The sequence below is a fragment of the Poeciliopsis prolifica genome, unplaced genomic scaffold (genome assembly GCF_027474105.1).
Source record: "Poeciliopsis prolifica strain line A6 unplaced genomic scaffold, Auburn_PproV2 SCAFFOLD011, whole genome shotgun sequence".
Taxonomy (NCBI): Eukaryota; Metazoa; Chordata; class Actinopteri; order Cyprinodontiformes; family Poeciliidae; genus Poeciliopsis; species Poeciliopsis prolifica.
This window is the reverse complement of record NW_026562386.1, coordinates 2,579,873-2,605,300: the sequence shown is the minus strand read 5'-3', so window position 1 is coordinate 2,605,300 and position 25,428 is coordinate 2,579,873. Positions and strand designations below refer to the sequence as shown.

Here is a 25,428-nt window from a genome sequence, read left to right as displayed (position 1 = left end):
AAATGTGATGTTTCTGCTGTGGATCAACCATCCAGTGACCTTCACCTTCAGGTAAGAAACTTCTGACATCGTCTCTTGTTCAGGAGCGAAAAGGCAACATCAAATATTCTTATCTAGTTTCTGGAGAAAATATTAATTAGACTAAATTCACTTTTTTTTCCATTTCCTTATTTTCCTGAACAGTTTTTCATTTTCCATTTCTCTTGATAACGAGCAGCGGTGTCTTCAGGCTATTGGTTGGTTAACTTAAGTGGCTAAATTAAATTAAAAATCTGTAAAATGCGGCAAATTTTAATTGATTATCAGAATAATCAATATTTAAAATCACTAGTCGCACCCTTTACTGGATTTTTAGAGAAGCTCAAAATAAAGCTTTAATTCAGAGATAAAGGTTGAAAAAATATCATTTGGTGTGCAATAAATCTAAATGAGTTTCAGCTTCTTTTAGTTAATTATTGAAATAAATTAACTTTTTATGACGTTTCACTGAGAAACACCTGCACCGTTTTCTGTGCCTTAACTTACACCAAACAGCAGCACTGAACATAAGGCAAACATTTAAAAAACACTGAAAAAATAAAACTTTTAAAAATAAGTAAACTCTTCCATGCATGAATTATGATCCTTTATGTCAGATTTTTTTTTTCCCCAAGTGTTTTTGATTTTTTTAAGGCATAAAAAAAGTTGGAGGAAATTTTTTTAAATTTTTTTCTATGTGATCATCTGTAATTTTCTCCGAATACAAAGTGGTTGTTTGTGATACCATCAATCACTATGGATTACTTTTAGAAGGGACTGGATATTCCTGAGCTGGTTTTCGTCTGTCGGCCATCTTGGATTTAACAAAACTTTTCTTGCACTTGCAGTGGATGGCCAGTAGTTGGCGGTATGAAGCAGTGGTGTGTCCCGAAGAAAGTGTCTTTTCGCCCCCCCGCAGAGACCGCGATGCATGAGAGGGTTCATTTGTTACAAGTTTATCCAATAAGTTTTTATTTCTTAAAAGTAAATACAGTGAGTTATTGAAAGAGTTACATTTTCTTACACATTAAAATGCTGGCATTGGTCCATGTTTTAGCAGTCTGGTCTCTTTTCTCTCTTGTTTCTGGTGTCTAAAGTCCCTCCGTGGCTCCACATCTGCGTGGAGAGACATCAGCGTGGCTCTGACTGCTGTTTCTGTCTGCGGCTCCGAGATGAGCCGTGGAGCCGCCATCCATCCATCCATCCATCCATCCATCCATCCATCCATCGCGGCAGAGCGTGTGAGAGTGGTGGGCGTGCCACGTTTTCAGTGGGAGTGGGACCACCGTGTCTGAAGGCTGACTTCCTGTCGTGGCTGCAGGCGGAGGCAGCTGACAGAAGGCCCCTGGCTCTCGTCCCTGAACGCGGACCAAGGAGCCGCCTGCGCCTCCTGCGCTCACGCGGGGATCATCCAACGTTCAGGAGGCGAAGCTGCGCCAGACCAGCCAGAAATGGTTCATTTCTGGAACATGGTCGCTTTCCAGCCTCCGCTCTGCGTCGCTGCTGCTGCTGCAGGAATCAAGACACGAACTCCACGCTGAGCTTTGACTTCTGTCCGACTGTGGATGCAAACTCTTCCCCTTGGTTTGTGAATGAAGTTGCATTTAGTGACTGTTTGTCCAAAACTCAAAAAACTTCTGATTTCAAAAGCGAGTTCAACCCAAACAGCCACTTGATGCATCCTGAGTTGCAAACCCAGCTTCTATGTCGTGTTGCTGAAAACCACGTGACTGGCAACAAACGATCAATCAATCAATCAATCAATCAATCAATCAATCAGATTTTATTTGTACAGCACATTTCAGCAGCAAGGCATTTCAAAAACACAAAGTCATCAAGTGGGGCTTCCTGGTTTCACTCCTGCTGTTACATGGAACAAAATGCATGCTGGGATTTTCATTCCCACTCACGATGCCTCGCATCATCCGGGACCCGTGACTGTTTCATTTTGCGTGCCGGTTTTCAAAATAAAAGCACGGTAATCCGTGCTGCCTCGTGGTAATCTGGTCGCATCCGAGGAGAATATTTGTCTTGAGCGGCCAAAATAAAAGGAACATCATTGACCAACATATTTGATACATATGTGTCGCACAAATAAACTTGATTGTCTGAAATGGAGCCAGCAAGAGAAAAATGAATGACATCTGCAGACTTTGAGATGATCAGTCACAATAAAATGATTCTTAAATAAAAATAATTAAACCTCTGCCTCCCAAATAATCACCTTCTGGAAATTTCCACTATTATTTGTAGTCTGGTGAGCAAAGACATGTCAGTCTTTTACAGCAGAAACAGATTTAATGCTGATGCGAGACTAAGACTCTGCATGGAGCTAAATATAATCCAAGAAAAAGCCCCAACAAGCACTGCACTAAGACACTAAAATATCAAATGTCTTTATTGTCAAATCAATGAGATAAAAGAAAACCCAACAGAACCAGGATTAGACTGGCTACTATCATTTTAATCACGAAAAAATTTTACAATTAAAAGTGATTTAATTGATTCTCCTGTTACAAAACATGAGTTTGATGAAAACTTTGTGACAACATTGCATTTACTAATTACTAGTGTGATCCAACTGAGAGAAAAGCCAGTTACAGTTTCACCAGCAGGTGTCACTAGTGAGTGATGAATGAAGCACCGAGTAATGAGAGCAATGAAGCTTTCCCAGCTCCATGAGGCTTCATCACTGACTGACTGACTGAGGACTGAAAACTGGTCAAAAACCATATGAAGTCTAAAACCCATGTCCCAAACTGATATCCATCCATCCATTGTCCGGTCACCCTTCTCCCTAACGGGGTCGGGAGTTGCTGGTGTCTATCTCCAGCTGCGTTCCGGGCGAGAGGCGGGGTTCACCCTGGACAGGTCGCCAGTCTGTCGCAGGACAACACAAAGACAAACAGGACAAACAACCATGCACTCACACACTCACACCTAGAGGGAATTTGGGAAGGCCAATCAACCTGACAGTCATGTTTCTGGACTGTGGGAGGAAGCGAGAGAACCCGGAGAGAACCCACGCATGCACAGGGAGAACATGGAAACTCCGTGCAGAAAGACCCCGGGCCGGGAATCGAACCCAGGACCTTCTTGCTGCAAGGCAACAGCGCTACCCACTGCGCCACTGTGCAGCCCCAAAGTGATATTAATTAACTAATTAAGGGAATTACTAGCCAAAATCCTATTCTAAATAACTAAAATTAAACAAAAATTATAATTATAAATCAACTAGAATATAAGCAAAGAAAAATTAACCAAAAAATTTTATCAAAACATTCTGGGACGTCCGGCCCTTTAAGAGCTTGGATTTGGCCCAAAACGAAAATGTGTTGGACACCCCTGGATTATATGCTAGATATTCCTGGTCCTGAACATCATTAATTGAGCCTCTTTGTGTTTATTTTCTTTAATAAATAAAGATTGTTGTGCCATCTTAAGGAGCAACGCTGCAGATAATGAACATTTTTATTGTCACAGAGACTAAATATCAGAGTTAAAATGAAAATGGGTTTTTAGTGTTTTTACATTTTTATTTAGCACAAAGTCAAAGTTTGACTTTAACTGCAGTAACACATTCAAGTATTAGTGATCTGCCTGAAAAAAGAGACGTAAACAGTTTGTCAGCTAAAAAATACGTTATAGTCGACCTTGTAACGGGTCAGTTGTGAAAAACGTTTAATTTTCTGACGTCATTTTGAAAGCAGGGTGATTTTTTTTAACTCGACTCGAATCATTGATTGTTTTCTGTAATTTTGTGTTTTTATGACGTGAGCAGCTTGAACTGCCGTGTTGCTGGAATGTGATGTAAAAATAAACATGACAGATTAATTACTTTCAAGCCAATGAATGTAAAAAGTGCATTTGTGACATGAATGTGACGCAAGGCATCATAGAAATGTAGTGGTATGTGAAATATGTATTTATTTCAGTAATAAATGGATTCAGGAAAGCTTTGGGTCAGAACTGGGTCCCATACTGGCGCTGAAGGTTTTGCACAACTTCAGCCGACTCATGTAAGTTCAGTGAAGAGAAACTAGTCCTGAACATTTGCAGTAGTTGAAGTAATGAGGCTGGACTTCTCCCCACTCCGTAATCAGAACCGGACCGGGCGACGCACTGAGCATGCTCAGAAAGCCCAGCTGTGGCAGAACAGAGATCCTATTGTGTTCCTCTGCTGCAAACCCAGAGGTTAGGAGGAGCTGCAGCGACTGCAGACACAAACATAAACAACAATACAAGGAAAAGAGCCAATGGGCTGCAGAACTTAATAATCAGGTTCTCTGATTTTACTCCTTATTGATATATGTTTGAGTAAAATGAACTTTGTTCTTTTACTCTATAAACTTCTGACAACATGTCTCTGAAATTACAAGCAAAAATATTTTATTTATTTGCAAAAAATGAGAAATGGTTAAAATAACAAAAAAGCTGCAGAGCTTTCAGACCTCAAATAATACAACAAGTTGATATTAGAAACAACAATACGGATGTTTTAGCTCAGAAATCAATAATCAGAAGGTTTTCAAAGCGGTTCTGAGCTGTGGACTCTGACTTTTTACCAGAGCTCCATTTGACATCAACATCTGATTTTCTTACTCATGAATGAAAGAAATTGAGTTTTATGTTTAATATCTGAGAAATAAAATGACTTCATGTCCCGTTTTCCCAAAATAAACTCTGGTTGATTTATTCCTCACATGATTTTTTACTTTTTCCTGATTTTAGGTCAAATGTATGGAGGACCAAAACAGACATCGTCAAAAGTAGACAATTTTGATTATATCAGTTTTGGTCCTCCATACAAAAGTTTCTCCTTATGAAATCAAAAATGACTTTTTACTACTTTGGGTTTTTTTTTCATCAAATTTTCCTTTTTGCTTTAGTTTGTTCAGAAAACAAACTGGTTATGATTGGATAATTTTTCTGTCTTAATCTACAGTAACATGCATTTTAATGAGTGTTTACCATTCAAATTATGAATCAATCCATTTTATTGAGCGGATTGATTAAAAAACAAAATACATCATTCTGGTTTAATATGTAGTTGTTTCATGATTTTATTAACACTTGAAATCTAAACAAAAGTCAGAGAATTTCACTATTATGAAGTTTTGTAGTTTTGAGTGACGGTGTGAACATTTAATGGTTTAATACAAATATGATGCAGGTTTACGATGCGTGCGTTTTCCATTATTAATACAGAAAGCGTCATAGTGCTCAGTAACAGGATCAACTATAATGTCCAAAATGAAAGTAAATAATAAATAACAGGTGTAAATTAGATCATTTCTGCCAGCAGGATGTTAAATGTTGGAAGTTAAATGTTATTTTATCCGGAATCATGAGATGTAAACATGAAAATTAAACTTTGGGGAGAGAAAAATCTGCATTCATCTCATTTAATTAAAAAATCAAATACACATTAATCAGAATGAATGAAATACGTAAAGTAGACCCATTCAGTGAAATACATTATTATTGAAAAGTAATTTGTATCACTAATTAGACCACATTAATAAGATTAATTACACACAGACACATGTTTTCAAGCCTTTCTTTCTATTAATGATGATGATTTTTTTCTTACAGTTAATAAAAACATAATATTTGAGATTAAAATATTACATCGGACTAATAAATAAGATATTTTTAAACCAGAAATGAAGCTGTAGTGAAAACTAAGCTTCATGCCTGAATAAATGTAGTTGTAATGTGTTCCTAATCTGTTCTTCTTCTGCCCACTAGATGACGCTGCAGGTTTTTAAAGACTTGCATTACAAATTACATATATGCAAAGTGCTAATAAGTAAGAATTAGGAGTTTTATGCGATCACGATTGTGTGTAATCCTCATAAAATAGTTAATAAACATATATTTAGAAAGAAAATAATATTTAAACAAGAGGAAAAAGTTTTTACAAAATTATGTTTTAATTAGGAAATTTATAAAGTAAACATATGTTACTATTTAATTAAACAATAAATAAAACTTGCATGTAGACGTTATTTTTAGATGAAAGCAGGACTTTTAGAAGTTATTTTAAATTAATTGCATGTATTTTCGGTCTGTTTTTCTGCTGTCCAGCAGGCTGTGGGTTGTTCTGGTTTCAGGGCGTTTGGGATGTCGGCCCGGTCCAAACTGAGTCACCCTCATCACCTCATGCATGCAGGTCTTTCCAGGTCCGTGGCGTGGAAACAAACCTGTTCCAGGCCCGGGCGCGCCGTGCCGCGCCGCGATGCGCCGGAGAGAGTGGGCGGGTCTCCTCCACTCCTCTCCGGGGGCGGAGCGGCGGCGGGCGGGTCGGGGCGGGACGTCCTGTCTGCCTCCCCTCACACTCAGCCGACTTTATTGGAGCGGATAAGTTTTGCAAAGTGCGGCGAGAGTTCCTTCCTCAGAGGGAAAACTCCGGAGAGACGCGTCCGACCCGCGGAGAGGAGAGGAGGAACCGGACGGAGACTCGACCCTGGTGAGTCTCAGCGGCGCAACAAGAGCGGCAGAAAATGAACGTTTAACTGTGACAAATGATTAACCTGCTGCAGGCTGGAGAAAAGTGATGAAGCGGAACTTTCTCCACCTGTTGCTCCGAGCATCCAAACTCCTCCGAACCGGTCCAGTGTTTCCCCACGGAAACCAGCAGCCTCCCAGTTCAAAGCGCCTCGGGTCTGTCGGGTCTGAGCTGGGATTTCACCAGTTTGCTGCTGCTCGACCCGCTCAACCTGACGCTCTCATTCTCGTTACGTAACTTCTCCGTAGTTTCCCACAGTGTAAATCTTAGAGTTGCTTGACTTTTTCCTCTCCCTCCGCTCTGACCCGCGCTGACCTTTAGGGCCAGAATCTCGTTGAGCGTCAGAAGGAAATGTTGAGTTTCCTGTTTGGTGTGTTCTTGTTTCCTTTCATTAGTCCAAGGAGGCTGGGTTTTCATTTTGTCTCCACAAAGGTGCAAAGGTGAAACCGGTGGACAAAAAAAGACATGAATAAGTTAAAGTTAAAGTTTTTGCAGACATACCAAGGTTCTCATGTACTTTCCATTTACTTTGACTTTATAGACCAGCAGCAGGTAGAGCAGAACTCTCAGGAAAATTATTGTTCAGTTTTCAAACTTTGTTGTTTTAACAGAATCTTAAAGGTTCGCCAGCTTTCAATGCGGCTTCAAGTCGTTTGGAAAATTCTCTTGAGACTGAGAATTTCTGGACTCCAATTTTCAAACCTTAAAATGCAACTGGATTAAGGCCTGGACTTTGACTAGACCATTCTGGACTTGACTGTAGCCATCCCAGTGTAGCTCTGGTTCGACGTTTGTTTTTGGTCTGATTGCATTAATCTGTGCAACTGGATATTTTTGTGCTGAAATACAAAACACACAAAGATACTGTACAGCACTGTTTACCTCTGGGTTAATGAGCCACAGCCCATTAGAGGAGCCTGGTTTACTGGTTTACACTTTAAAAAAATCAATGTTTGTTTTTTTTAAAGGTTTTTCTAGTGGTCACCAGAGTGACGTTTCTTCTTCCATCTTTTCCAAACTAAATGAACGTCTGTGCCACGTTTCCATCGGTCCCGTTATAATTTTTAAGATTTTAAAAATAACGTTTTTAGAGGTCAACCAGAACCCCGACCCCATCCACACAAACAAAATCAGATGGTTTTAAGGTAAATTAAATTCTGCTGCTGCTGCACAGTTGACTGACATGTGATTAATTTAGTAAATGTGGGGGGAGCTGCTGACCTTTGATGACCTCTGGAAACATTTGTTAATGTCTTTATATATATATTATATATATGCTTCACATGAAATCCTATGAAAATGAAATGATTTAAATCATTTTGTGGTTTTCATGTGTCAAAATGTGGAAAAGTTCAGGTGATGGCTGCTTCTGCAGCCCTGAGGTCAGTGAAGGCAGCACTGCCATGACTCAGGGATGTTTCTTCTTCTTCTGGTGGAAAAACACAATGAGAGGAAAATGTCTTGCACATTTAGCTGAACCTTTGCGTATCAAGCAGCATGAAAGGCTCCTTTGTGTCGCCTTAATCTGTCCTTCACTGCTGTCCTGTTCAGGAAACCTTTTCCTCCTTGTTCCTGTTTTTTTCTAAAGTGTTTGTCGCAGAAATTCTCCAACTAAGCGAAGCTAGAGTCGCTCTCCGGCTTATGGAGATGTAGTGAAAATGAATCTGTGGTTTTATGACTGCTAGCAGAAGAAAATTTACAGCTTTATGAGCTGAATGTCAGCCTGGAATGAAAAACATAAAGCGGTCTTATTTTCGGTGGGTGTGCCTCTGATAAAGGAATCTGTCTCACGAAGCAGCAGGGTTGTGGTGTCCTTCCAGCTTCCAGCTTCCGGTTCAACATCTCTCTTTACTGGAAGCGCTCTGCCAGATAACATGGCTGTGCTGAAACAATGTGGTCGACGGAGGAGGCTTGGATATGTTGACTCAGCATTTGATTAAACAAAACAACTCATGTCCATTTATGTTGCTGCAAAAACACAAACTAAGGATTTCCAGTCAATATATTACTAAAGCTGGACAATAAATCAATAACTATATATCAATGACATGTCTGATGGCATACTACTGAACTGCAGTGCATTATGGGGGATATTAGCAAAGGAAAGACTTTGTTTCACAAAAACACAAAATCTCACCAAGTACTTTTGGTCTAGTTTCTGGTACAGTGTTTTCAGCTCGGATCAGTCTTTATTTGGTCCAGCCGTCCTCCTCCTCCTCCATAAACCTGCTTCACTGCTTCACTGCTTCCCAGCTGTTCAGTCCTGACTTATCGTCTCCTGCTGATGCTCCAGGTCCTGCCTTGGCCTTTGTTCTCGGCCTTATCGGCGTCCTTCCTCTGGGCTCATCTCGTTCCGTCCTCACATTGTAACATCAGGCAGAGCGGGCCGCTGACAGCAAGGCAAACAGGAATCTGCTCAAACCCCATTGTCTGCTGAAACACATGGTGCCTCTAAAGCCTGAGCTGCTTACTTTGATATTTGCAAACGGTAGTAATTCTGTTTCCAGCTGAGCTGCTTTTTTTCCTCCACCATCTGTCAGAAAACAAGTGTTAATTATGAATTTTGAGCTGAATAACTTCCTTCTGGCCTTTTTGTCTCCTTGCACCAGTATCTTACTTTCTCCTTTGACTCTCTAAAGTGTGTGAAGTGGACATTTGTGCTGCAGTGGGGAGGACAGTCGTTTCGTAGTCCGAAAGTTGTGAGTTTGGTTCCAGCTTGAAAGACTTGAAAACTGGGATTATGATGAATCATTTCAAAATGTTTCCACCTGTAATGTCACATTTTGACCTGAAAAACAAGTTTATGGAAAACAAAGAACAAAGGTGTAGTTTGCGCACCCTTATAATAATGCTTTATTTGATTTAATTTCAGCAGAGTGTCTTCAAAAAGGCACCTTTAAAAATTATAGTAGATCTGATCAACGGTAAATAAGGTGCAGAGTTTTTCTGATGTGTGTCTCTTCGCACTTTTTGGTTGAAGCCACAGCTTGCAGAGGATTAGATAACCATTCACAAATGCACGAGTCAGAAAAAAGGTGAAAAATATGCAACAATAATCATCCATATTTAGCAGGAAGCAATGAAATCCTGACTCCAGTCATTGAGATTTAACTTTCTTTGGTGGAAGTTGATCAGCTTCCCGTCCACTTCTTGTATTTTCAATAATTTCCTTGAAAAAGTTTTCTGAATCTATCAAATTGAGAGAAAATGTTTTGACCACAACCTCCAGGTGATTTTATACATTTTCTGTCTAACTCTGGACTCTTCTGTTCATTTTGAGCTGTGCTTGGACTCGCCGAGATCCAGATTAACTAAAATAAAATACATTTTTTCATCTAGTTTATTGACTTAAAACAAGCTCCTATATCTTGCTGAAAACTTATGCATAAATTCATTTTGTCTCATTTGAAATATACTATGATATTTGCTCTAGAAACCAGAACAAATTACTTGGTACTGTTGTTTAACAGATATTGGAGATATTTAAATGGTACAAATAACAATCCTGTTAATATGGGCAGTTTTAGATGTTCTTAAACATCAGGATTATTATTATTATGGAATTTATTGTGACGACGAATTAAAAATTTTTCTCCTGACTTTCAGTATTTCAGTATTGCGGTGTGAACTGAAGAAGACAAAAGGCTGATATTAAATCAGATGCTTCATTAACGTTGGGTAAAGATTGAGAAACTTTTGAAATAGTTTCATTTAATCTCAGAAACATTTCAACAGAGGTGTGAACACAAACGCCCTCAGTGCTGTAGAAATGTGAGCTTTTTCTCTAACATACCTGACTCATTTTTAAGTACTATTTCTCAGACTTGGTTCCGTTTTTATCATAACACTCACCTGCAAAGGCAGGTGAGTTATAATAATTGTTGTCTGTACTGGACCGGCGTCACGGTTTGAGTCACGTCTTCAGGATGTGGGTTTACCTGCAACAGAGGGAGATTTTTGTCTCCTGAATCATTTAACCGAAGCACTTTAAGTGGAAAGTCTCACCGAAAACGGATGAAAAACAAAGATCGAAGAACGCAAAACAATGCAAGAGAATGAAAGTGGAAGAGATGAAGCGTTTCAATTATGCAGGCTGATCTCTGACTAATCCAGCTGGTCTGATTCTTTGCTCTCCTAGGTGGGCCACCTGATCCAGGGAGAGGGATTTATTTTCCTTCGACATTCCTGATGGAGTCCTACAGAGCGACTGGCATTCCTAACAGCGGGTCGCAGCGCGGATACACGCCGCCATCCCGTCTTTCCAGGCCCAATAGTAATGGAGCCGGCTCTTATGGCCTCAGTATTCGTGTCCAGGGTATAGATGGACACCCCTACGTGGTGCTGAACAACCAGGACAGGGGTCACCACCCTGACACCAACGGCTACCCGGACACAGAAGGCTCTTTTATTGAGAACTACCAGGAGTATGATTTCAGAGGGGATAAGGAAGCTGGATCCAGCGACCCCTTCATGGAGTACAGGACACAGAAGATGAGGCATTACTCCGGGCCTCAGAATGGGCTTCCTGAATCTCAGGCAAAGAAACCGTCCACGCTTCTGAACTTTCAGAGGCACCCCGAGCTCCTGCAGCCGTACGATCCCCGGACCAACTCCCTAAACCTGGAAGGCTTCCACAGCCTCCCGTCCAGGCCTGCGCCACAAGCCGACCCCAGGATAGAATACCAGAACCCCTACCCCAAATCTGAAGTACGAGTTCCTTCCCGTTTGAGGTCCTCAAGCCTTGATCGTCACCTAGATCGCACACAGCAGGAGAACAGGCAGCCTCCTCAAACAGACCTCAACACCCCCAAAACCAGGACTTCGCCAGTACCTTCAGCCCAGGTGCCTCAGCCTCAAAGCAGAGCGCCGTCCCAGCCGCCACAGCCGTCCCAGCCAGCACAGCCGACCCAGCCTCAGATTAAACCGTACCTCACCAGTCTGAATCCATCTCAGCCCAAGCCGAACTCTAAAACTCCCCCAGTACCGGCAGCGCAGCCTCAACCATCTCCCGTGTCGAGTTCACCAAGCGACCAGAGGAAAGCGTCTCCTACTTCCACTCGCAGTGCCAACTCCAGTCTGGAGCGCACCCACCACGACCCTGACGTCCTTCCCCTACGCCGGACCGACTCTGGCGAGCCCGCTCAGTCCTCCTCCCGGTCCCGCCACTCCTCCTTATCGTCCACCAGTAAGTCTCTCCTAGACGAGCAGATGGAGGCTCTCTACACGGACGCCATAAACCGCCACGAGAATCGCCGCTACATCCCCTTCCAGCCCGGTTCAGGCAGAGACATAGACACAGGCTCCATCCCTGGCGTCGATGAGCTCATCGAGAAGTTTGATGGGAAGGATGGCGGCCATCAGCGGAGGGGCAGGGCGGGGCGCAGAAACAGGATCAACCCGGAGGACAGGAAGCGGTCTCGCAGCGTGGACAGCGCCTTTGGGTCGAGGTCTGACTCCAGCTTCATGGACGAGTTTGGTCAATCTCGAGGCACGTCAAAGGAGCACGTCCTACGGCCGTCGCAGCTGCGGCTGCAGAGGACGGCCAGCGGCCCGGCTAGACGGGCCCATCACCATTAGTGCGCCCGGATCCCCCCAGAGCTCCATCTCCAAATACACCGGCTCCCTCCGGGGCTACACAAAGCTGCAGTCACGCCCCGCCATACCGGCCTTCAAGAGCGGCGAAGAAACTCCCTCTTCTGTCGAAAAAGTCTCAACCACGTCCCTGTCCAAACTCCCGCCCACCGCCAACAGCAAGACCAGCACCGGGGCAGACGTCCAGGTGAGACTCCCTGCATACAACGGCGTCTTTGGAGGAGAAAAGTTCATTCTGAATTTCTGCCAAAAAAATCTCATAACGTTTCTAGAAAAGAACTCAGAAAATTCTGAGTTTGAAAAGTTTCACATTTGCTAAAATAAATCTCATATTTCCTAAAAAAAAAAAGACATTTTTGAGTTTTTGACTTTCCAAACTCTGAAAATTCCCAAAAGTAAAAAAACAGTTGATTTTTGAAACTTAAACATTTCAAAAATTAATCTCAATAATTCAGATTTACTTTCTAGCAAATGTTCAACTTGTCAAACTTATAAATCTCCATGTTTCTACTTGAGATTATTTGGTGAAATTTGGTGAAAATGTACACATCCCTTTCTGAAGTGGCCCTAATACGGTGCTGCTGTAAGACACATGTGGCTTAACTTATTTCACTCTTTTATTAAGCTGCTCTCGTCTTCCCCTCCACATCCAGACCACGCCAGATCTCCTGAAAGGTCAGCAGGAGCTTTCACAACAAACACACGAGGAGACGGCCAAACAGATTTTGTTCAGCTACCTCAAAGAAGGGTGAGTTCATTTAACTTTAAGCACTGATGTTCAGAAAACGTCACCTGTTGTCACCAAACATATTTTGAATGATTGGTAAATAGTTGTAGTGTGAATGTACTAATTTCTCTCTCCCATCCTGACTGTCATGAATTGCAGGATTTGTTTACATCTGGCACAGATTTCTCTTTAATAAAACTCTTAAATGGGACATATTATAAAAAACAAACACTTTGCACATTTCTATACATTTCTATACATTCTCTTCTAAAGAGCCTCAGGGCTTCAGGTTTATCTTTTTTTGGTGAAATCGAGCCGTTTCACAAATTTCCAGGTTAAGTCACATTCCTGCGCTGTTACCTAGCAACCAAGCAGCACTCCAGCACATTTGGGCAGCTGGTTTCACTGCTGCTTTAAAAGACAAGTGTTTCAATTCAGATGACAATGTTAGGTGACTGTATTTTAGAACTACAGTAGCTAAGCCGTGCGTAGCGAGTTAGCTAGCACGAGTTAGCTAGCGAGCGAGTTAGCTAGCGGGGCTAGCTAACTCGCTAGCATCTGCTTGGTAGACAAGAAAAAGTGCTTACTCCAAAATTTGGTATGTCAGAATCAAAACAGCCCTTATCAGTAGAAAGTTAAACAATAGAAAAGCTGCAATAACCAGTGTGCAACATTATTTTTGTCACATTTAGGAAGAAATGTTGCTTTTTTGCGTTAGTTTAATTGTGAACTTTATTACTTTATGGAAACATTTGTTACTTTTTGATGAGATATTGACTGGAAAAGCTAAACTGAGAATCTGAGAATAGTTTTTGCTGAAGCACAACTGAAGTGAAGTGGACACAGCGACACAGTGAGTACAAGATGTGAATGTTAGTCTGGCATGTCAGCAATGCCAGAGTGTTCAATGTTTAATGAATATCTAACCTGCCCATCAAAATTTCTATCTGTGTTGAAATCCAAATAATTTTTTCCACGGCGCCTGAAGAGAAACGTTTCTCGGCGTTCACTGCTGCCTTTGCAGCTTTGGTTCTTGAATGCTTGACTGACAGCCCAGAGGCAGCCAGAGGGAACTGAATTATAACATTTCTGTCACAACTGAGAAGCCAGTGTGAGTTTTATATCAAAAATCACAAACATGTGGAAGAGAAATATTTTAATCTGACTCTAACATTTGTACAGTGAACCAGTTTTGGGAAGACTTGTTGCATTTCTGCGCAGCACAGTTCCTCCATTCGCTGCAGGCTTTGAGTGCTTCAGGAAACTGCTTGGGTGTGTCGGAGCGCAGGTCAGGAGTCGCAGGACAAAGGGAAGGAAAGGAAACACAGATGGAAGTTCAGGGGCTGAAACTGAGCTGCATTCCCCAGGCTCCGAAGACAAACACCCACCGACAGGGGTTATGGCGCTCTAATGAAAATCATCTGTCAGAGCAGAGAGCAGAGGACGGTGATGGGGGATTTGGCTTTTCTCTTTCACATTTTAATAATAAAAAGATTGATTGTTGCTGTCGGTTGGAGTTATGAAACTTTGGTTTTGCTGAGTCAAAAGCCGAATGATTAAATGTTCCTCAGAGTCAAGAAAACTCCCACATTTAATTTTTATTTTTATTTTTTTTGTAGCTAAACTCTACAAAGCTTTATCTTTCATCAATTTTAAACTGAAGCTGATACTGTGAAAACCAAATCTACGTTTTACAATATCAGGAAAATTGTTTGCAGTTTCAATTCCTGTATGGAACAAAAAAAGAGAGACATTTATGTTCATTCAGTGTTGAAATGAAGCTGTTTGTTCTGTGAAGTGACACATCAGAGCATCATACGACCTTCCTGACTCCTGCTAGGCTGGTACGGAACTCCTTTGTTGCCCAAACGGCCTCGAGTCGTGATTCACCTTAAAAACACACAGAAATGTTTTTGTTGATTGAAACGCTTCACCTGTTTCCTCACGCAGAAGCAGCGATAATGACGACGTGACGAATAAGAAGGTGAACCTGGTTTTTGAGAAAATACAGACGCTGAAGTCCAGGGCCACAGCCAGCGCACAGGGCGACAACAACGTGAGTCTCCTGTTGCATTGTGGGTGTTTTCACACACAGCTGCAGTATCATGGCTTAAAGGCAGATTTAATGATAGTTTTGTTTCACTCTCCAAAGTAAAATAACGACTAAGCTTTCTGTTTGGTGACACAGCTCAAACAAAGTGCAAATATAAACCTGCTCCTTTTTGAGCAAATAATGTAAAACTGCATGTTTTTTCTTCTTTTTTTGCCTATTAGATAGACAGATAAATAAATGACTAATAAATGATAAATGTCTGATTTGCTCTGGCAGTCGGTGGACCTGGCTGCACAGACCAAAGCTCTGCAGGAGCAAAACGCTGAACTGGAGAAAGAGATTATTGAGCTGAAGAGACAGCTGGAGGAACAAATGAAGGTAACATGATGGCGACTGCAGCTGTAATGCTGATGCCAGGCTGTTTGTGCTGACATATCCCTTTAATGCTGAACTAGTTGTTTTGGAGTATCTTTAAAACATGGCTTTGCTCTCTGAAGTGCTTTAAGGGATAACAATTTAAGGATTTGTTTTAAGGCCTTTGTTTAGATCTAATGTGTCAAACTTAGTACAAAAAGTAAAAAAGCAACATTTAGTTGGGTTTTAGTTTTCTATCAAGCAAGGTCAGTTTTATAAACGATAAAAACCTTAACCTGCATTAATTATTAATTTACTCTGAGTGTGTCAATAAAGTCAAATAATAACCAGAAAACCCCATGAATGATATTTAAAACAATAAAGTCTCCATTATTATATGTCAGGTAAAGGGATTAATAGATTCTTTTTCATTTGGCGTTTAATTTCAACTGAACTCAGGCCTATTTTTATTTTCAGTCAGGCTTTTGTCCTTGTAAAGCATAAATAAGTTTCATTTTAATTCATCTTCATACTGCTTTAAGTTTTACTTTGTGCACTTATTTTATACTTTGAGGAGAAAAGTGTTTTACTTTGTTTGTAAAAAAATAAAGCAAGAATTAGATTTTAATTTTAAAGAAAAACAAGTTGTTCAGATTAATCCAAAGTATATATATATATATATATATATATATATATATATATATATATATATATATATATTTATATATATATATATATATATATATATATATATATATATATATTTTTGTTATATATATATATATATATATATATATATATATATATATATATATATATATATATATATATATATATATATATATATAAGAAATGTAAATGGAGGTTGACAAAAAATAAGACCAGAATTGTGCTCAGATCAGTTTAATTGAAGTACCGGTTTTACCGGCAAACGATGGATAAACGAACCGCTGTATTGTGTTGTTACCTGCAGAAGAGTCAGGCGGACCGACGGGCGGCGGCGGGGCTGAAGGAGCTGCAGCAGCAGCTGCAGCAGGAGCTGCAGCGGAGTCTGGATGAGTGCAGGCAGCTGAAGGAGAAACTGGCTAAAACCGAGGCTGAGCTCAACTCCTCGGTGGAAGAGTGAGCGCCGCACAAATCATTAACCTTCTGCCTTATCTTTTCTGTCTCGTCAGTGCAAGTGATTTACTTCTGCTAAACTTTTAAAATGTGTCAGTAGTTAAGCAACCTATAGATAACGTTTTGTTTTTTAGCACAAGGTGCGATGATTCGCGTTGAGAAATTGGTTCAGGTGTTTTTAGTTGTTCTGCTGAAGTTCAGGCTGATTCATATTTAATTTTAGTGGAAATAAAGTCTGTGGTTAAATTTATGCAACAATTAAGCCCGTCGGATAAACATTGATCATTTTAATTATGATGGTTAATACTTTTTAGAAGGGAATTTTTATTTTGAGAGTTCATAATTCATTTATTTTTTTAAATTTTACTTGTAAGTTGGTTTGTTTTAATTTTATGCGATTAATTAATTCATTGCTCATTGTGACGGGCCTAGTTATCAATATTTTGCTTGAAAAGAGTCTCAAATTAATGATATTATTTATTGCAATTATTACTGGTTTGTTATAGTGGCAGGAACAGTATCAACTGGACTTTAATAAAGGTGTATCACATTAACTACCAACTACCTGTGGGAATCCCAGTGTTCCCACAGGCGTTCCCAGTGAGAGTCACAGGTGCATGGAGAGCGGCTCTCCGGCGCTGACGCGTCCTGCGCTTTGTCAGGCTTTTCCAGGTGAAGATGGAGCGGGAGCAGCACCAGACGGAGATCAGGGACCTGCAGGACCAGCTGTCAGAGATGCACGATGAGCTGGACGCCGCCAAGAGGGCCGCCGCTGACGGCGAGGAGAAAGACGTCCTGATGGCGGTGAGCCGCCATGTTGTTATCAGGCTGAGCTGCCGGGACAGAATTACTCCGTTAACTAGGGACGGGCGTTCGTTTGTTGCATCGTTTATTGTGATTAATTTCTTGTCATGAGAAAAAATTTGATTCATTGTCATGAGAAATTTAAATTAATGGTGTTTAAAAAACCCAGAACTGTTCATATTGTTACTCCACTGTTTTTCATTTAGAATATCAATAAATACCAAAAAGTTAAAAATATGATCATAAATGTAGCTACTGTGCAGCTTTATGATTGACTTTAATCATCCTGGGCTGATTGTTACCAGACTGCCACAGAGTTTATTTCACACTGTGGCAGTTTTGTAAGTGTTTCTGATTAATTATTTATATAAGTATTGTTAATTTGCTTTGCGCTAATGTATGGCTGAATTTAATTACATAATATCCTCTGAACAATTTATATTACAGCCTCTGTGATCAAGCTAAAGTAATCATGAGTGACCTGCTGGTGGTAGATTTTCTCCCAGTGAATTATAGAAAATGACATTAAATGATCAGTTGTAACAGCAGGTTGGAAACAAAACGGGGTGAATTGAGGCTTCATTGGTACAAATGTCCCACATCTGTAAAGGTTTGGTGCAAAAACACCTAAACAATATATGGAAAGGACAAACAGACCAAGATTACTTGTGAGAAACTATTTTTAATGAAGGTTTAAAAAATATTTAGAAGTTAAAAAGGTTTTATTTTAGTGGTTTTGGTCCAGTTTCTAGTACAAATATATTAGTGACAAAGAAATATTAGCTTATATTAATGAAAACATACTTTTTCTATTGGTAGATTATTTCATTGTAGCCTAAGAAGAATGTCTTGTCTGCCAGTGGAACTAGTAAATAAGACTAAACTACGGTGTTTGCTTCTTTGATAAGATTTTGTGATTTTGCAGAGTTAGACGTGATGCACACGGCTTTGGATTAGAAACATCTGTTATCTAATCGATAATTGGATTGGTGACTCGCATGTCGTTGATTACAAAGCCTCCAGATTCTGCTGCGCTTTCACAGATCTTAGGAATGAAAACAAACGGTTTCAGTGAGAGAAGAACTGCAGGATGTTGGTTGAACTCTGCAGCTGAACTCTTGTCTGAGATAACGTTAGCAGCTTGTCTTTCTTTGCTTCAGGACATGATGCAGCTGAAGGTGGAGATGCAGGAAGTGGTCATGGCCAAAGAGGAGCAGGAAGAACTGTTGAGGAGGCGAGAGAGGGAGCTGGCAGCCCTCAAAGGAGCTTTGAAGGACGAAGTGGCCGCTCACGATCAGGAGGTGGACAAGATGAAGGAGCAGTACGAGAAGGAAATAAGCAGGCTGCAGACGTCTTTGGAGGAGGCCAAGCAGGTAATCGTCCTCCTCCTGTAGGAGCGCAGCCTGCCTCAGAGCGGCGTGGAGATAAGCGCGCCTTGAGGGGAGCTCATAGCTCCGCCATGTGTTTGTCGTCAGGCCTCGGCGTTATGCTCTAAAGCAGCACAGTTTGATCTGGTCACCATTTTCACAGACAGCAGGGGTTTGTAGATTAGCAGGGTTTGTTAAAGTCAGTGGCCGGCTCGACTTTTACAGAATAGAGGAGTCAGTGATATGTTTTTTTTTTTACTTCATCAGTTTGCTGTCTGTTTTATTGAGATGTTGGAGAAAGACCCGCACAAAACAGTCCAACAATAATCACCAAACGGCTTTAATAAAGTTAAATTACACACAGATTCGCTGTCTCTGCTGTCGTAAAGACGTCCCCACATTATGATGCTGCCACCACCATGCTTCACTGGTCTCCTTAAACCAGACCATCATCTCCTACATGTTTGCTACGCGGACTAGATATCTTGATTTATAATTGACAGAAATTATCATTTTTGAGGGTTTTAGTCATTTGTTTAAACCACAGAGGACCAAACATTTTGTTGTTGATGTTAGATCCAAAACCTCAAATGGTTTTTTTGCACGTCTTCCTTGTCAAATGAATCCAGATCTCTTATTAAGGCAAGTTTTAATACATCAATTAAAAGCAGATCTTTGATGGACCAATGTTTAATTAAAAGTTTAAGTCAATGAGTGGATTTGGTCCTAGTTACCATGACTAAAAAAGGTAAAAGGTGATCGTTTTGTGTTGCATCTAACATTTTTATTAGTAAATCTTTAATTTAAAAGTCACAGCTTTGTCCTAATCTATTTAAGTTATTCTTGAACTGTGGTCAGGGGGCCGTACAAAATCAGGTCAGGGGCCCTAAACGGCCCCTGAACCCCAATTTGAACAACCTTGATTTGAGCAGGTTTACACCTGAAGGCTCATTCATATCCATTGATCTTTGGCAGCTTGATGAGATGAATCAGGAAATAAACCATTGAATCACGTGATATTTAAAAAAAACTAAACAAAAGTAAATCTACATTTAATTGCAGATTTTATGAGTCAACATGGATGTTTTTATGGATTCTGAGAACTTCTTATAAGATGTAACTAATTAATTCAGTGGGAACAATTTATATAAACAGCTTGTTACAAGCTAATAAATCACTTTGTGGGATTTTCTCTTCATGGAATAATTCATTGGTGCAGAAACCAAACCATGAAAGTATAATAAACTAATATAAATGACTGATTATTTAAATCTGCTTCCTTTATGCCCCTGTTTGACATCTTTCTGTTCTTCCTGTTTTTGTCCAACAAACTGTAATTACAACAGGTGGACTCTATGTACTATTTCAGTCACCTCTGATTGGTTACACTGAGTTTTGTTCTGGGGTGACATATTACACAGATTTTTATTTATTGGAAAAAAAAAAACTCATTCATCATCTCTTTCCACAAACACATTTAGTCGGTCGCATAAAATCCCACCAGAACGGCTGGAGATTTGTGGTTGAAATCTGACAAAGTTCAGGCGACTAAATCTGCAGGGCGTTGTAGTTGATGTTGGTCAATAATATCTTGTTACCACAGTGGCAGCTTTACGCCTTGCTGGAAAAGCGGCAGCTGACATTAATTAACCTTTAAATTCCAACCTTAGCTGCGTAGATATCTCAAAGCGATGAGCAGATGGTTTGCATGTTTGCAGAGGAATGCAGAAGAGCTTCGATTTTCATTTTGTAATGTTTTAAATCACTTTGGCCAACGTGAATTATGCAGAGTGGGCAGTAATGAAAACTATATTTATCTACAGTCAGGAATTTTGTTTCTTTCAGTTTCTCTCAGAGCTGCATAAGCAGAACAAACGGCAATGTAAATGTAGCTTATCATTTTGCATGGGAAAGTGATAAACCGTTTTCTTATCTGAGCTTGTTACTTTTCATATCAACATTTTTACAGGAAGAGATCTCTTGAAAATGTAAAAAGAAATGCAAAAGAAAGTATTGGTTTCTGCATAGGGATACTTTTCTCGACCCTTTGCCTCCTTTAAAGCTGGTCTGAAAACACACATCTGTAACCTAATGACATAATAACGCCTTCATAATGATGAATAAAAAGGATGGATGCTCTCTGCTAAAATATTTCTTACCATCTTCCGTGTCCTTTCAGCAAACAGTTGAGACAGAGTTGTTTAGGTTTCACCGCTATTTACCTGCTGTTCTACCTGCCAGTCAAAGTTTTCTGAAAAGATTGTTATTCTGCAGCTCATGTGACCAAACTAGCTGAGGAGATGAAAAGTTGAAACTTGACTTAAAATGTTGTTTTAACTTGAGTTAAAACCCTAGTTAAGTTTTAACATTTTAAATCAACATCCTCAAGTTGGCTAGTACTAAGATCACTAGATTTTCTTAAAAGTTAGAGTCTCTGACAACATTTCTTAAAGGGTTTTCAGCAAAGTTGAGCTGACTGTCCAGGAACGACACAAGGAATTTAAAATTTGCCACAGTTTCAGCAGGTTGTGAACTTTATCTCATTTAATTAGCTCTACTTTATTAAGAAATGAAAAGCTATGTTTTTTTGTGAGGGAATTTATCTTTTATGGTTCCAGTAATGCTAGAAATAATAACGAGTAATAAACACTTTCTGGTATTCTGATTTACTAATGTAATTACATTAGTTGTGCTACCACCCCCACGCCACTAGAGGCAGTAGCAGGGTCGAAAAGATGGCCCTAAGGAGCAGATTTAGAAAACTATACAATTTGTTAAAAACTGAGTAAATAAAAGAGAGAAGTTAAAAAACATACGAAAACAAAAACAGTGAAAATTCTTACTAAAGGTGAAGACATATCACACATTTCAAAAGAAAATAAAAACAGGAGATCGTGGCTAATATAGGAAACAGCGCCCCCTTCACTTCCGGAGTGCAATGGTCGCGTTTCCAAATAAGGTATAAGCCTGCCAGCCGCCCGTTCAACCCCTTTCTGTTTGCTGCAGCAAAGTGTACTTGGGTAAAGTTGAGCCAAAACTGGACGTGTAATCGTCTTTAATAGAGCTGATTTAGAGACTGGGCGCACAGGTTGAGCATCATTTTTTCCGTGTGGCTCATGTGCGTCCTGTTTGCCTCAAAGTGTGGAAGTCGTCGTTGTTCTGGGCTTCCTGCGGGCCGCCGGGGGTCCTCAGCGACGCGTTGCAAAAAAGATCCATGAGGAAATTTCCCTTTGTTGAACAGAGGTCCTGCTTCTCCAGGGAGTTTGTCATGGGGGGTTTAGCCTCGCCGCTTTGTAAACACCTGGCCAGATAAAGTCATTGTTTCGCTTTGGGAGCATAAATGAGTCACTCACTGAGGTTTTTCCCCTCTGATTCAATGCAGGATTGTTCTAAAGCCGCATGTGTTGTTCTCCTTAGTTCCCATGTCGAAATATGACCATGGGATAAGGCTGGGGGATAAATCAATTTGATCAGTTAGTCAAATTTTGGGATTTTTGAATATATATTTTTGGGAAAATCAGGGTTTTTTTCTCCAATGCTCACCTTTTATTTCCATAATCATTGCCATCCTGTTTGCTGAGCATGTTTTAAAGTTTTTAGTCATTTTTAACTTTGATCTGGTCAACTCACAGAAGAAAAGGTTGAAATAAAAGCTTTTGAGAAATATTTCCAATTTAATTTTAAGAAAAGGTGCAAATAAATTGTCTAAAATCAAAAATGGATGTTGGTATTAAAAAAATTGTGGACAAATTTTACTTTTAAGCCACATCACCCAGCCCTGTGCTTTCGCTTTGTTCATCTTTATTTTAAGGCAACTTCCCCATAGCATGATGCTCCCACCACCGTGTGCAGCATTATATTTTCCAAGAAATAACATTTCTAGATTGATTATTTTTATTCCTGACCTCATCTAGATCCAAAGTGTTATCTTCCTTTTTTCATGGCCCTGAGGCTTTAGGTAGAACAACGTATTAGAGACATTGTAGATTAAAAAAAAGGTGTAATTAAACTCGGAAATTTCCACCTTTTTGTCTAGAAAATATTTGAGATTAATCTTAGAATTTCTGCTTTTTTCCGGCAGAAATGTACTCCTTTCCTTTTAAATGCACCGTACTCCTTTCCTTTTAAATGCACCGTCGTATTTATGCATGTAGGAATGCTGGAAAGTGGAGCACTAAATTGCTCTGTATGCATGCTAATTGTAGTGGCAACACATCACCAATCTAATGAGCTGCAGTTCCCCCGGGCGCGCCGAGCCCCTTCCTCTTTCTGAGCCCCGGAAAAAAAAAAGTGGGTGGCAATTGTGGACCTCGGTCAATAATGAATGATGAGTTTGTTTCACACAATAAAAGCAGCGGGGGTTGGGACGTGCTGAGTAAGTGGGTCAGTGTGCTGGAGGAACGGGGGTGCGAGGCCGACCCCTGTGAAAGGAATCGGGGGGCCTGTTTTGTGTCTTAACTTGAAAGCTGCATTGTGTTTTTGATGGGCTGAAATCTGTGGAATTTTATCTGGGCTGAAAAATCTTGGCCGTACCGATTAGGCTTTGCTTATTTTCACAAGTATTACACGGCGATCGGCGTTAACAAAAGCCATCTGCTGGTTTGGGAGCGGGCTCGCTGCTTTGTGGCGGCGTGTGAGAAACGCAGAGGGATGATGTTGGGCTGGAGGAGATGAGGTTTCTCTTTCAGGAATGTCGGGGTCAGATTGGAGAATGTGCACCCTGTAGGCCTTCATCGTTGCACTGTACCCACTCCCACAGCGGGAGAGGCTCATATCTTTTCACTTCGGCCTCCTCGGGGCGCAGGAGTTGTATCCCCGTCTCTGCAGCGCTCCAGATTCCCAGTGACGGAGGCTCTAATGGGTCCCGGCCCTTTCAAACTTTAGAGATGGAGTCTTGTGCTTATCGCATCATTTCCAGCTCTTGTTATGTTTCACCAGCTGACCTGAGCCATTGTTATCAAGCCCTCATCTGTAACCTCAATCCCCAACGCTGCATTTTTTAATTTCAAAACGCCACAGTGTCTCCAGCTCACCTGAACGCAGTTTATTTCCGGGCCTCGCTCCGAACCCAGCCCGCCTCTCCACTAATCTCTGCCAGCGTGTGAACTCGAGTCTCGCTGTCTGATCATCAAACTTACACAGCCCGGAAAAGAGTTCCCCCTCAGGCTTGTTGTGGAGGTAAAGACTCCAGCGTGAGTCTGTATATTTGATGATAGCGCCGAATTCCCCAGCAAAGCTCTGGGAGACGATTTACCAGACGGCTGGAAAGAAGAGGAATGAAACGCAGGACGGCCAGGCAGGGAGGAAATGGTCATCTCCACACTGACGGCGAGGAATTAACAGTTTATCCCACGTGAAATATGACTTCCTCTGAGTTTTCAAATAGTCATAGTGACAACTTTGTAGTCTGATGGCTTTGAACCATCTCAGGAGCAGGAACTAAATACTCTGGGGTTTTTGCTACAAGGTGTTTGGTTCAGAAATGCTGTTTGGCAACTTTAGGTGGTTTAGATGAAGTTGCCACTCTATTCTAGGAATGAGGTCTAACATCAACGATAACTTGACTATCTCGTTAAATTAAAGTGAAATTGCTGTAATGCTGTTTTTACATTGCATGTTGCCATGTCTGGACCTGGACATGTCAAAAGAAAGGCACTTCCTCAAGATCCCTTTATAAATTATGTCTATGAATTTTGGCATTTTGCTTCCAGTGTGAAGCAAAATGTGACCCCAGTTTTATGTAGCGTGTAGTTGTTCGGGTAAAGGATGTAAAATAAGCACCCGATTTAATGTTTAATGTTCTCTTGACCATCTGGGGATGAAGGTTTAATGCTCCCCAAGAAGTCTAATTGTTGAGAAAACAGTTTGGGATTATGGCTAGAATACACGTATCAGGTGAAATGTGATATCAGTCAATATGGATAATTATTGGTTTGGTTTTTGTTTCAGATATTCAAAATGCTGCCAAACTGGTGATGTGATGCTTCTCAGTTTCTCCCTTCAATCTTCCTTGATCTTTTTTTATTTTGATGCAATGTGAAAAAAAACCTCAAACTGTTGTTGCTCAAGTTACTCAGCAGGTTGTTTCTCGGTAACTGAAGAGTGTGATAGTTGATTCAGCGACCTTACTTAGCTGGCAGCTAGAAGTTGAGCGGCTAAAGACTTTCCTCTCTCTTCGGTGAAATTATCAACTTTCTATCAGACATATTTTCTGTTAATATTGATCACATGTCAATCGCTTTATATATTTATTGTTTTTGTTTTATCACCCAGCCTAAGTTTGGATGCCGTCAGCTGGAGCCATTTCAAGCTTTCAGCATGCTGAGATGAGTGGATCTTCCGCTGAAATGTTTAAATTCAGATTTCTGAAATGTTCTCAGTCTGTGTGTTTTGGTTTGTTTCTTCTCGATATGGTGACCTGATAAACACCTGGCCATTCATTGCTACGAGTAACTAAACAAGTGGAAACGGTGATTAAAATTCAGCAGCTTCACATTCATCAGAGCTTTTTAAATTCATCTTCACAGCTGTTGTAATGGTCCATTTTCTTTTGCTTCATTTTCTTTGTAGAATTGGTTAAATCTTCTCTTTTTGCCCCTTCGTTGTCTCTTTCTAGGCTGTTGCTCTTGACAGGAGTTGCTTTAACATGATTGTTAGCTGGTGCACAAACAGAGGCCTCTGTGTTTGAGTTGTTAATCTTTGTGTTGTGTGTTTTGGGTGTTTCCGTCTCGTGAGTCGTCTTTCATTCATCTCATGTGTCCCTGGGCCGTCGAACTGGAACGTCTCTCCGTAAGTTAGACAGGACGGTGCTTTTTGTCTGAATGGTGTCTGAACGTGATGCAACATTTTTACAACAGTGATTGTCCTGTAGTTTTGGTGACTG

At 40.6% G+C, this 25,428-nt stretch overlaps 1 protein-coding gene across 1 annotated transcript in view; it reads left to right on the top strand.

The window, feature by feature from the left end:
• The first annotated feature begins 6,350 nt into the window (after positions 1-6,350).
• Positions 6,351-25,428, top strand: part of cgnl1 (cingulin-like 1) — a 38,057-nt gene continuing 18,979 nt past the window's right edge. The window contains 9 exon segments of the mRNA XM_055036519.1: positions 6,351-6,490; positions 10,668-12,078; positions 12,080-12,308; positions 12,775-12,869; positions 14,799-14,904; positions 15,178-15,279; positions 16,229-16,377; positions 17,037-17,178; positions 18,339-18,551. Of these exon segments, the coding sequence (XP_054892494.1) occupies positions 10,718-12,078; positions 12,080-12,308; positions 12,775-12,869; positions 14,799-14,904; positions 15,178-15,279; positions 16,229-16,377; positions 17,037-17,178; positions 18,339-18,551 (2,397 nt within the window). The 5' untranslated portion in view covers positions 6,351-6,490; positions 10,668-10,717.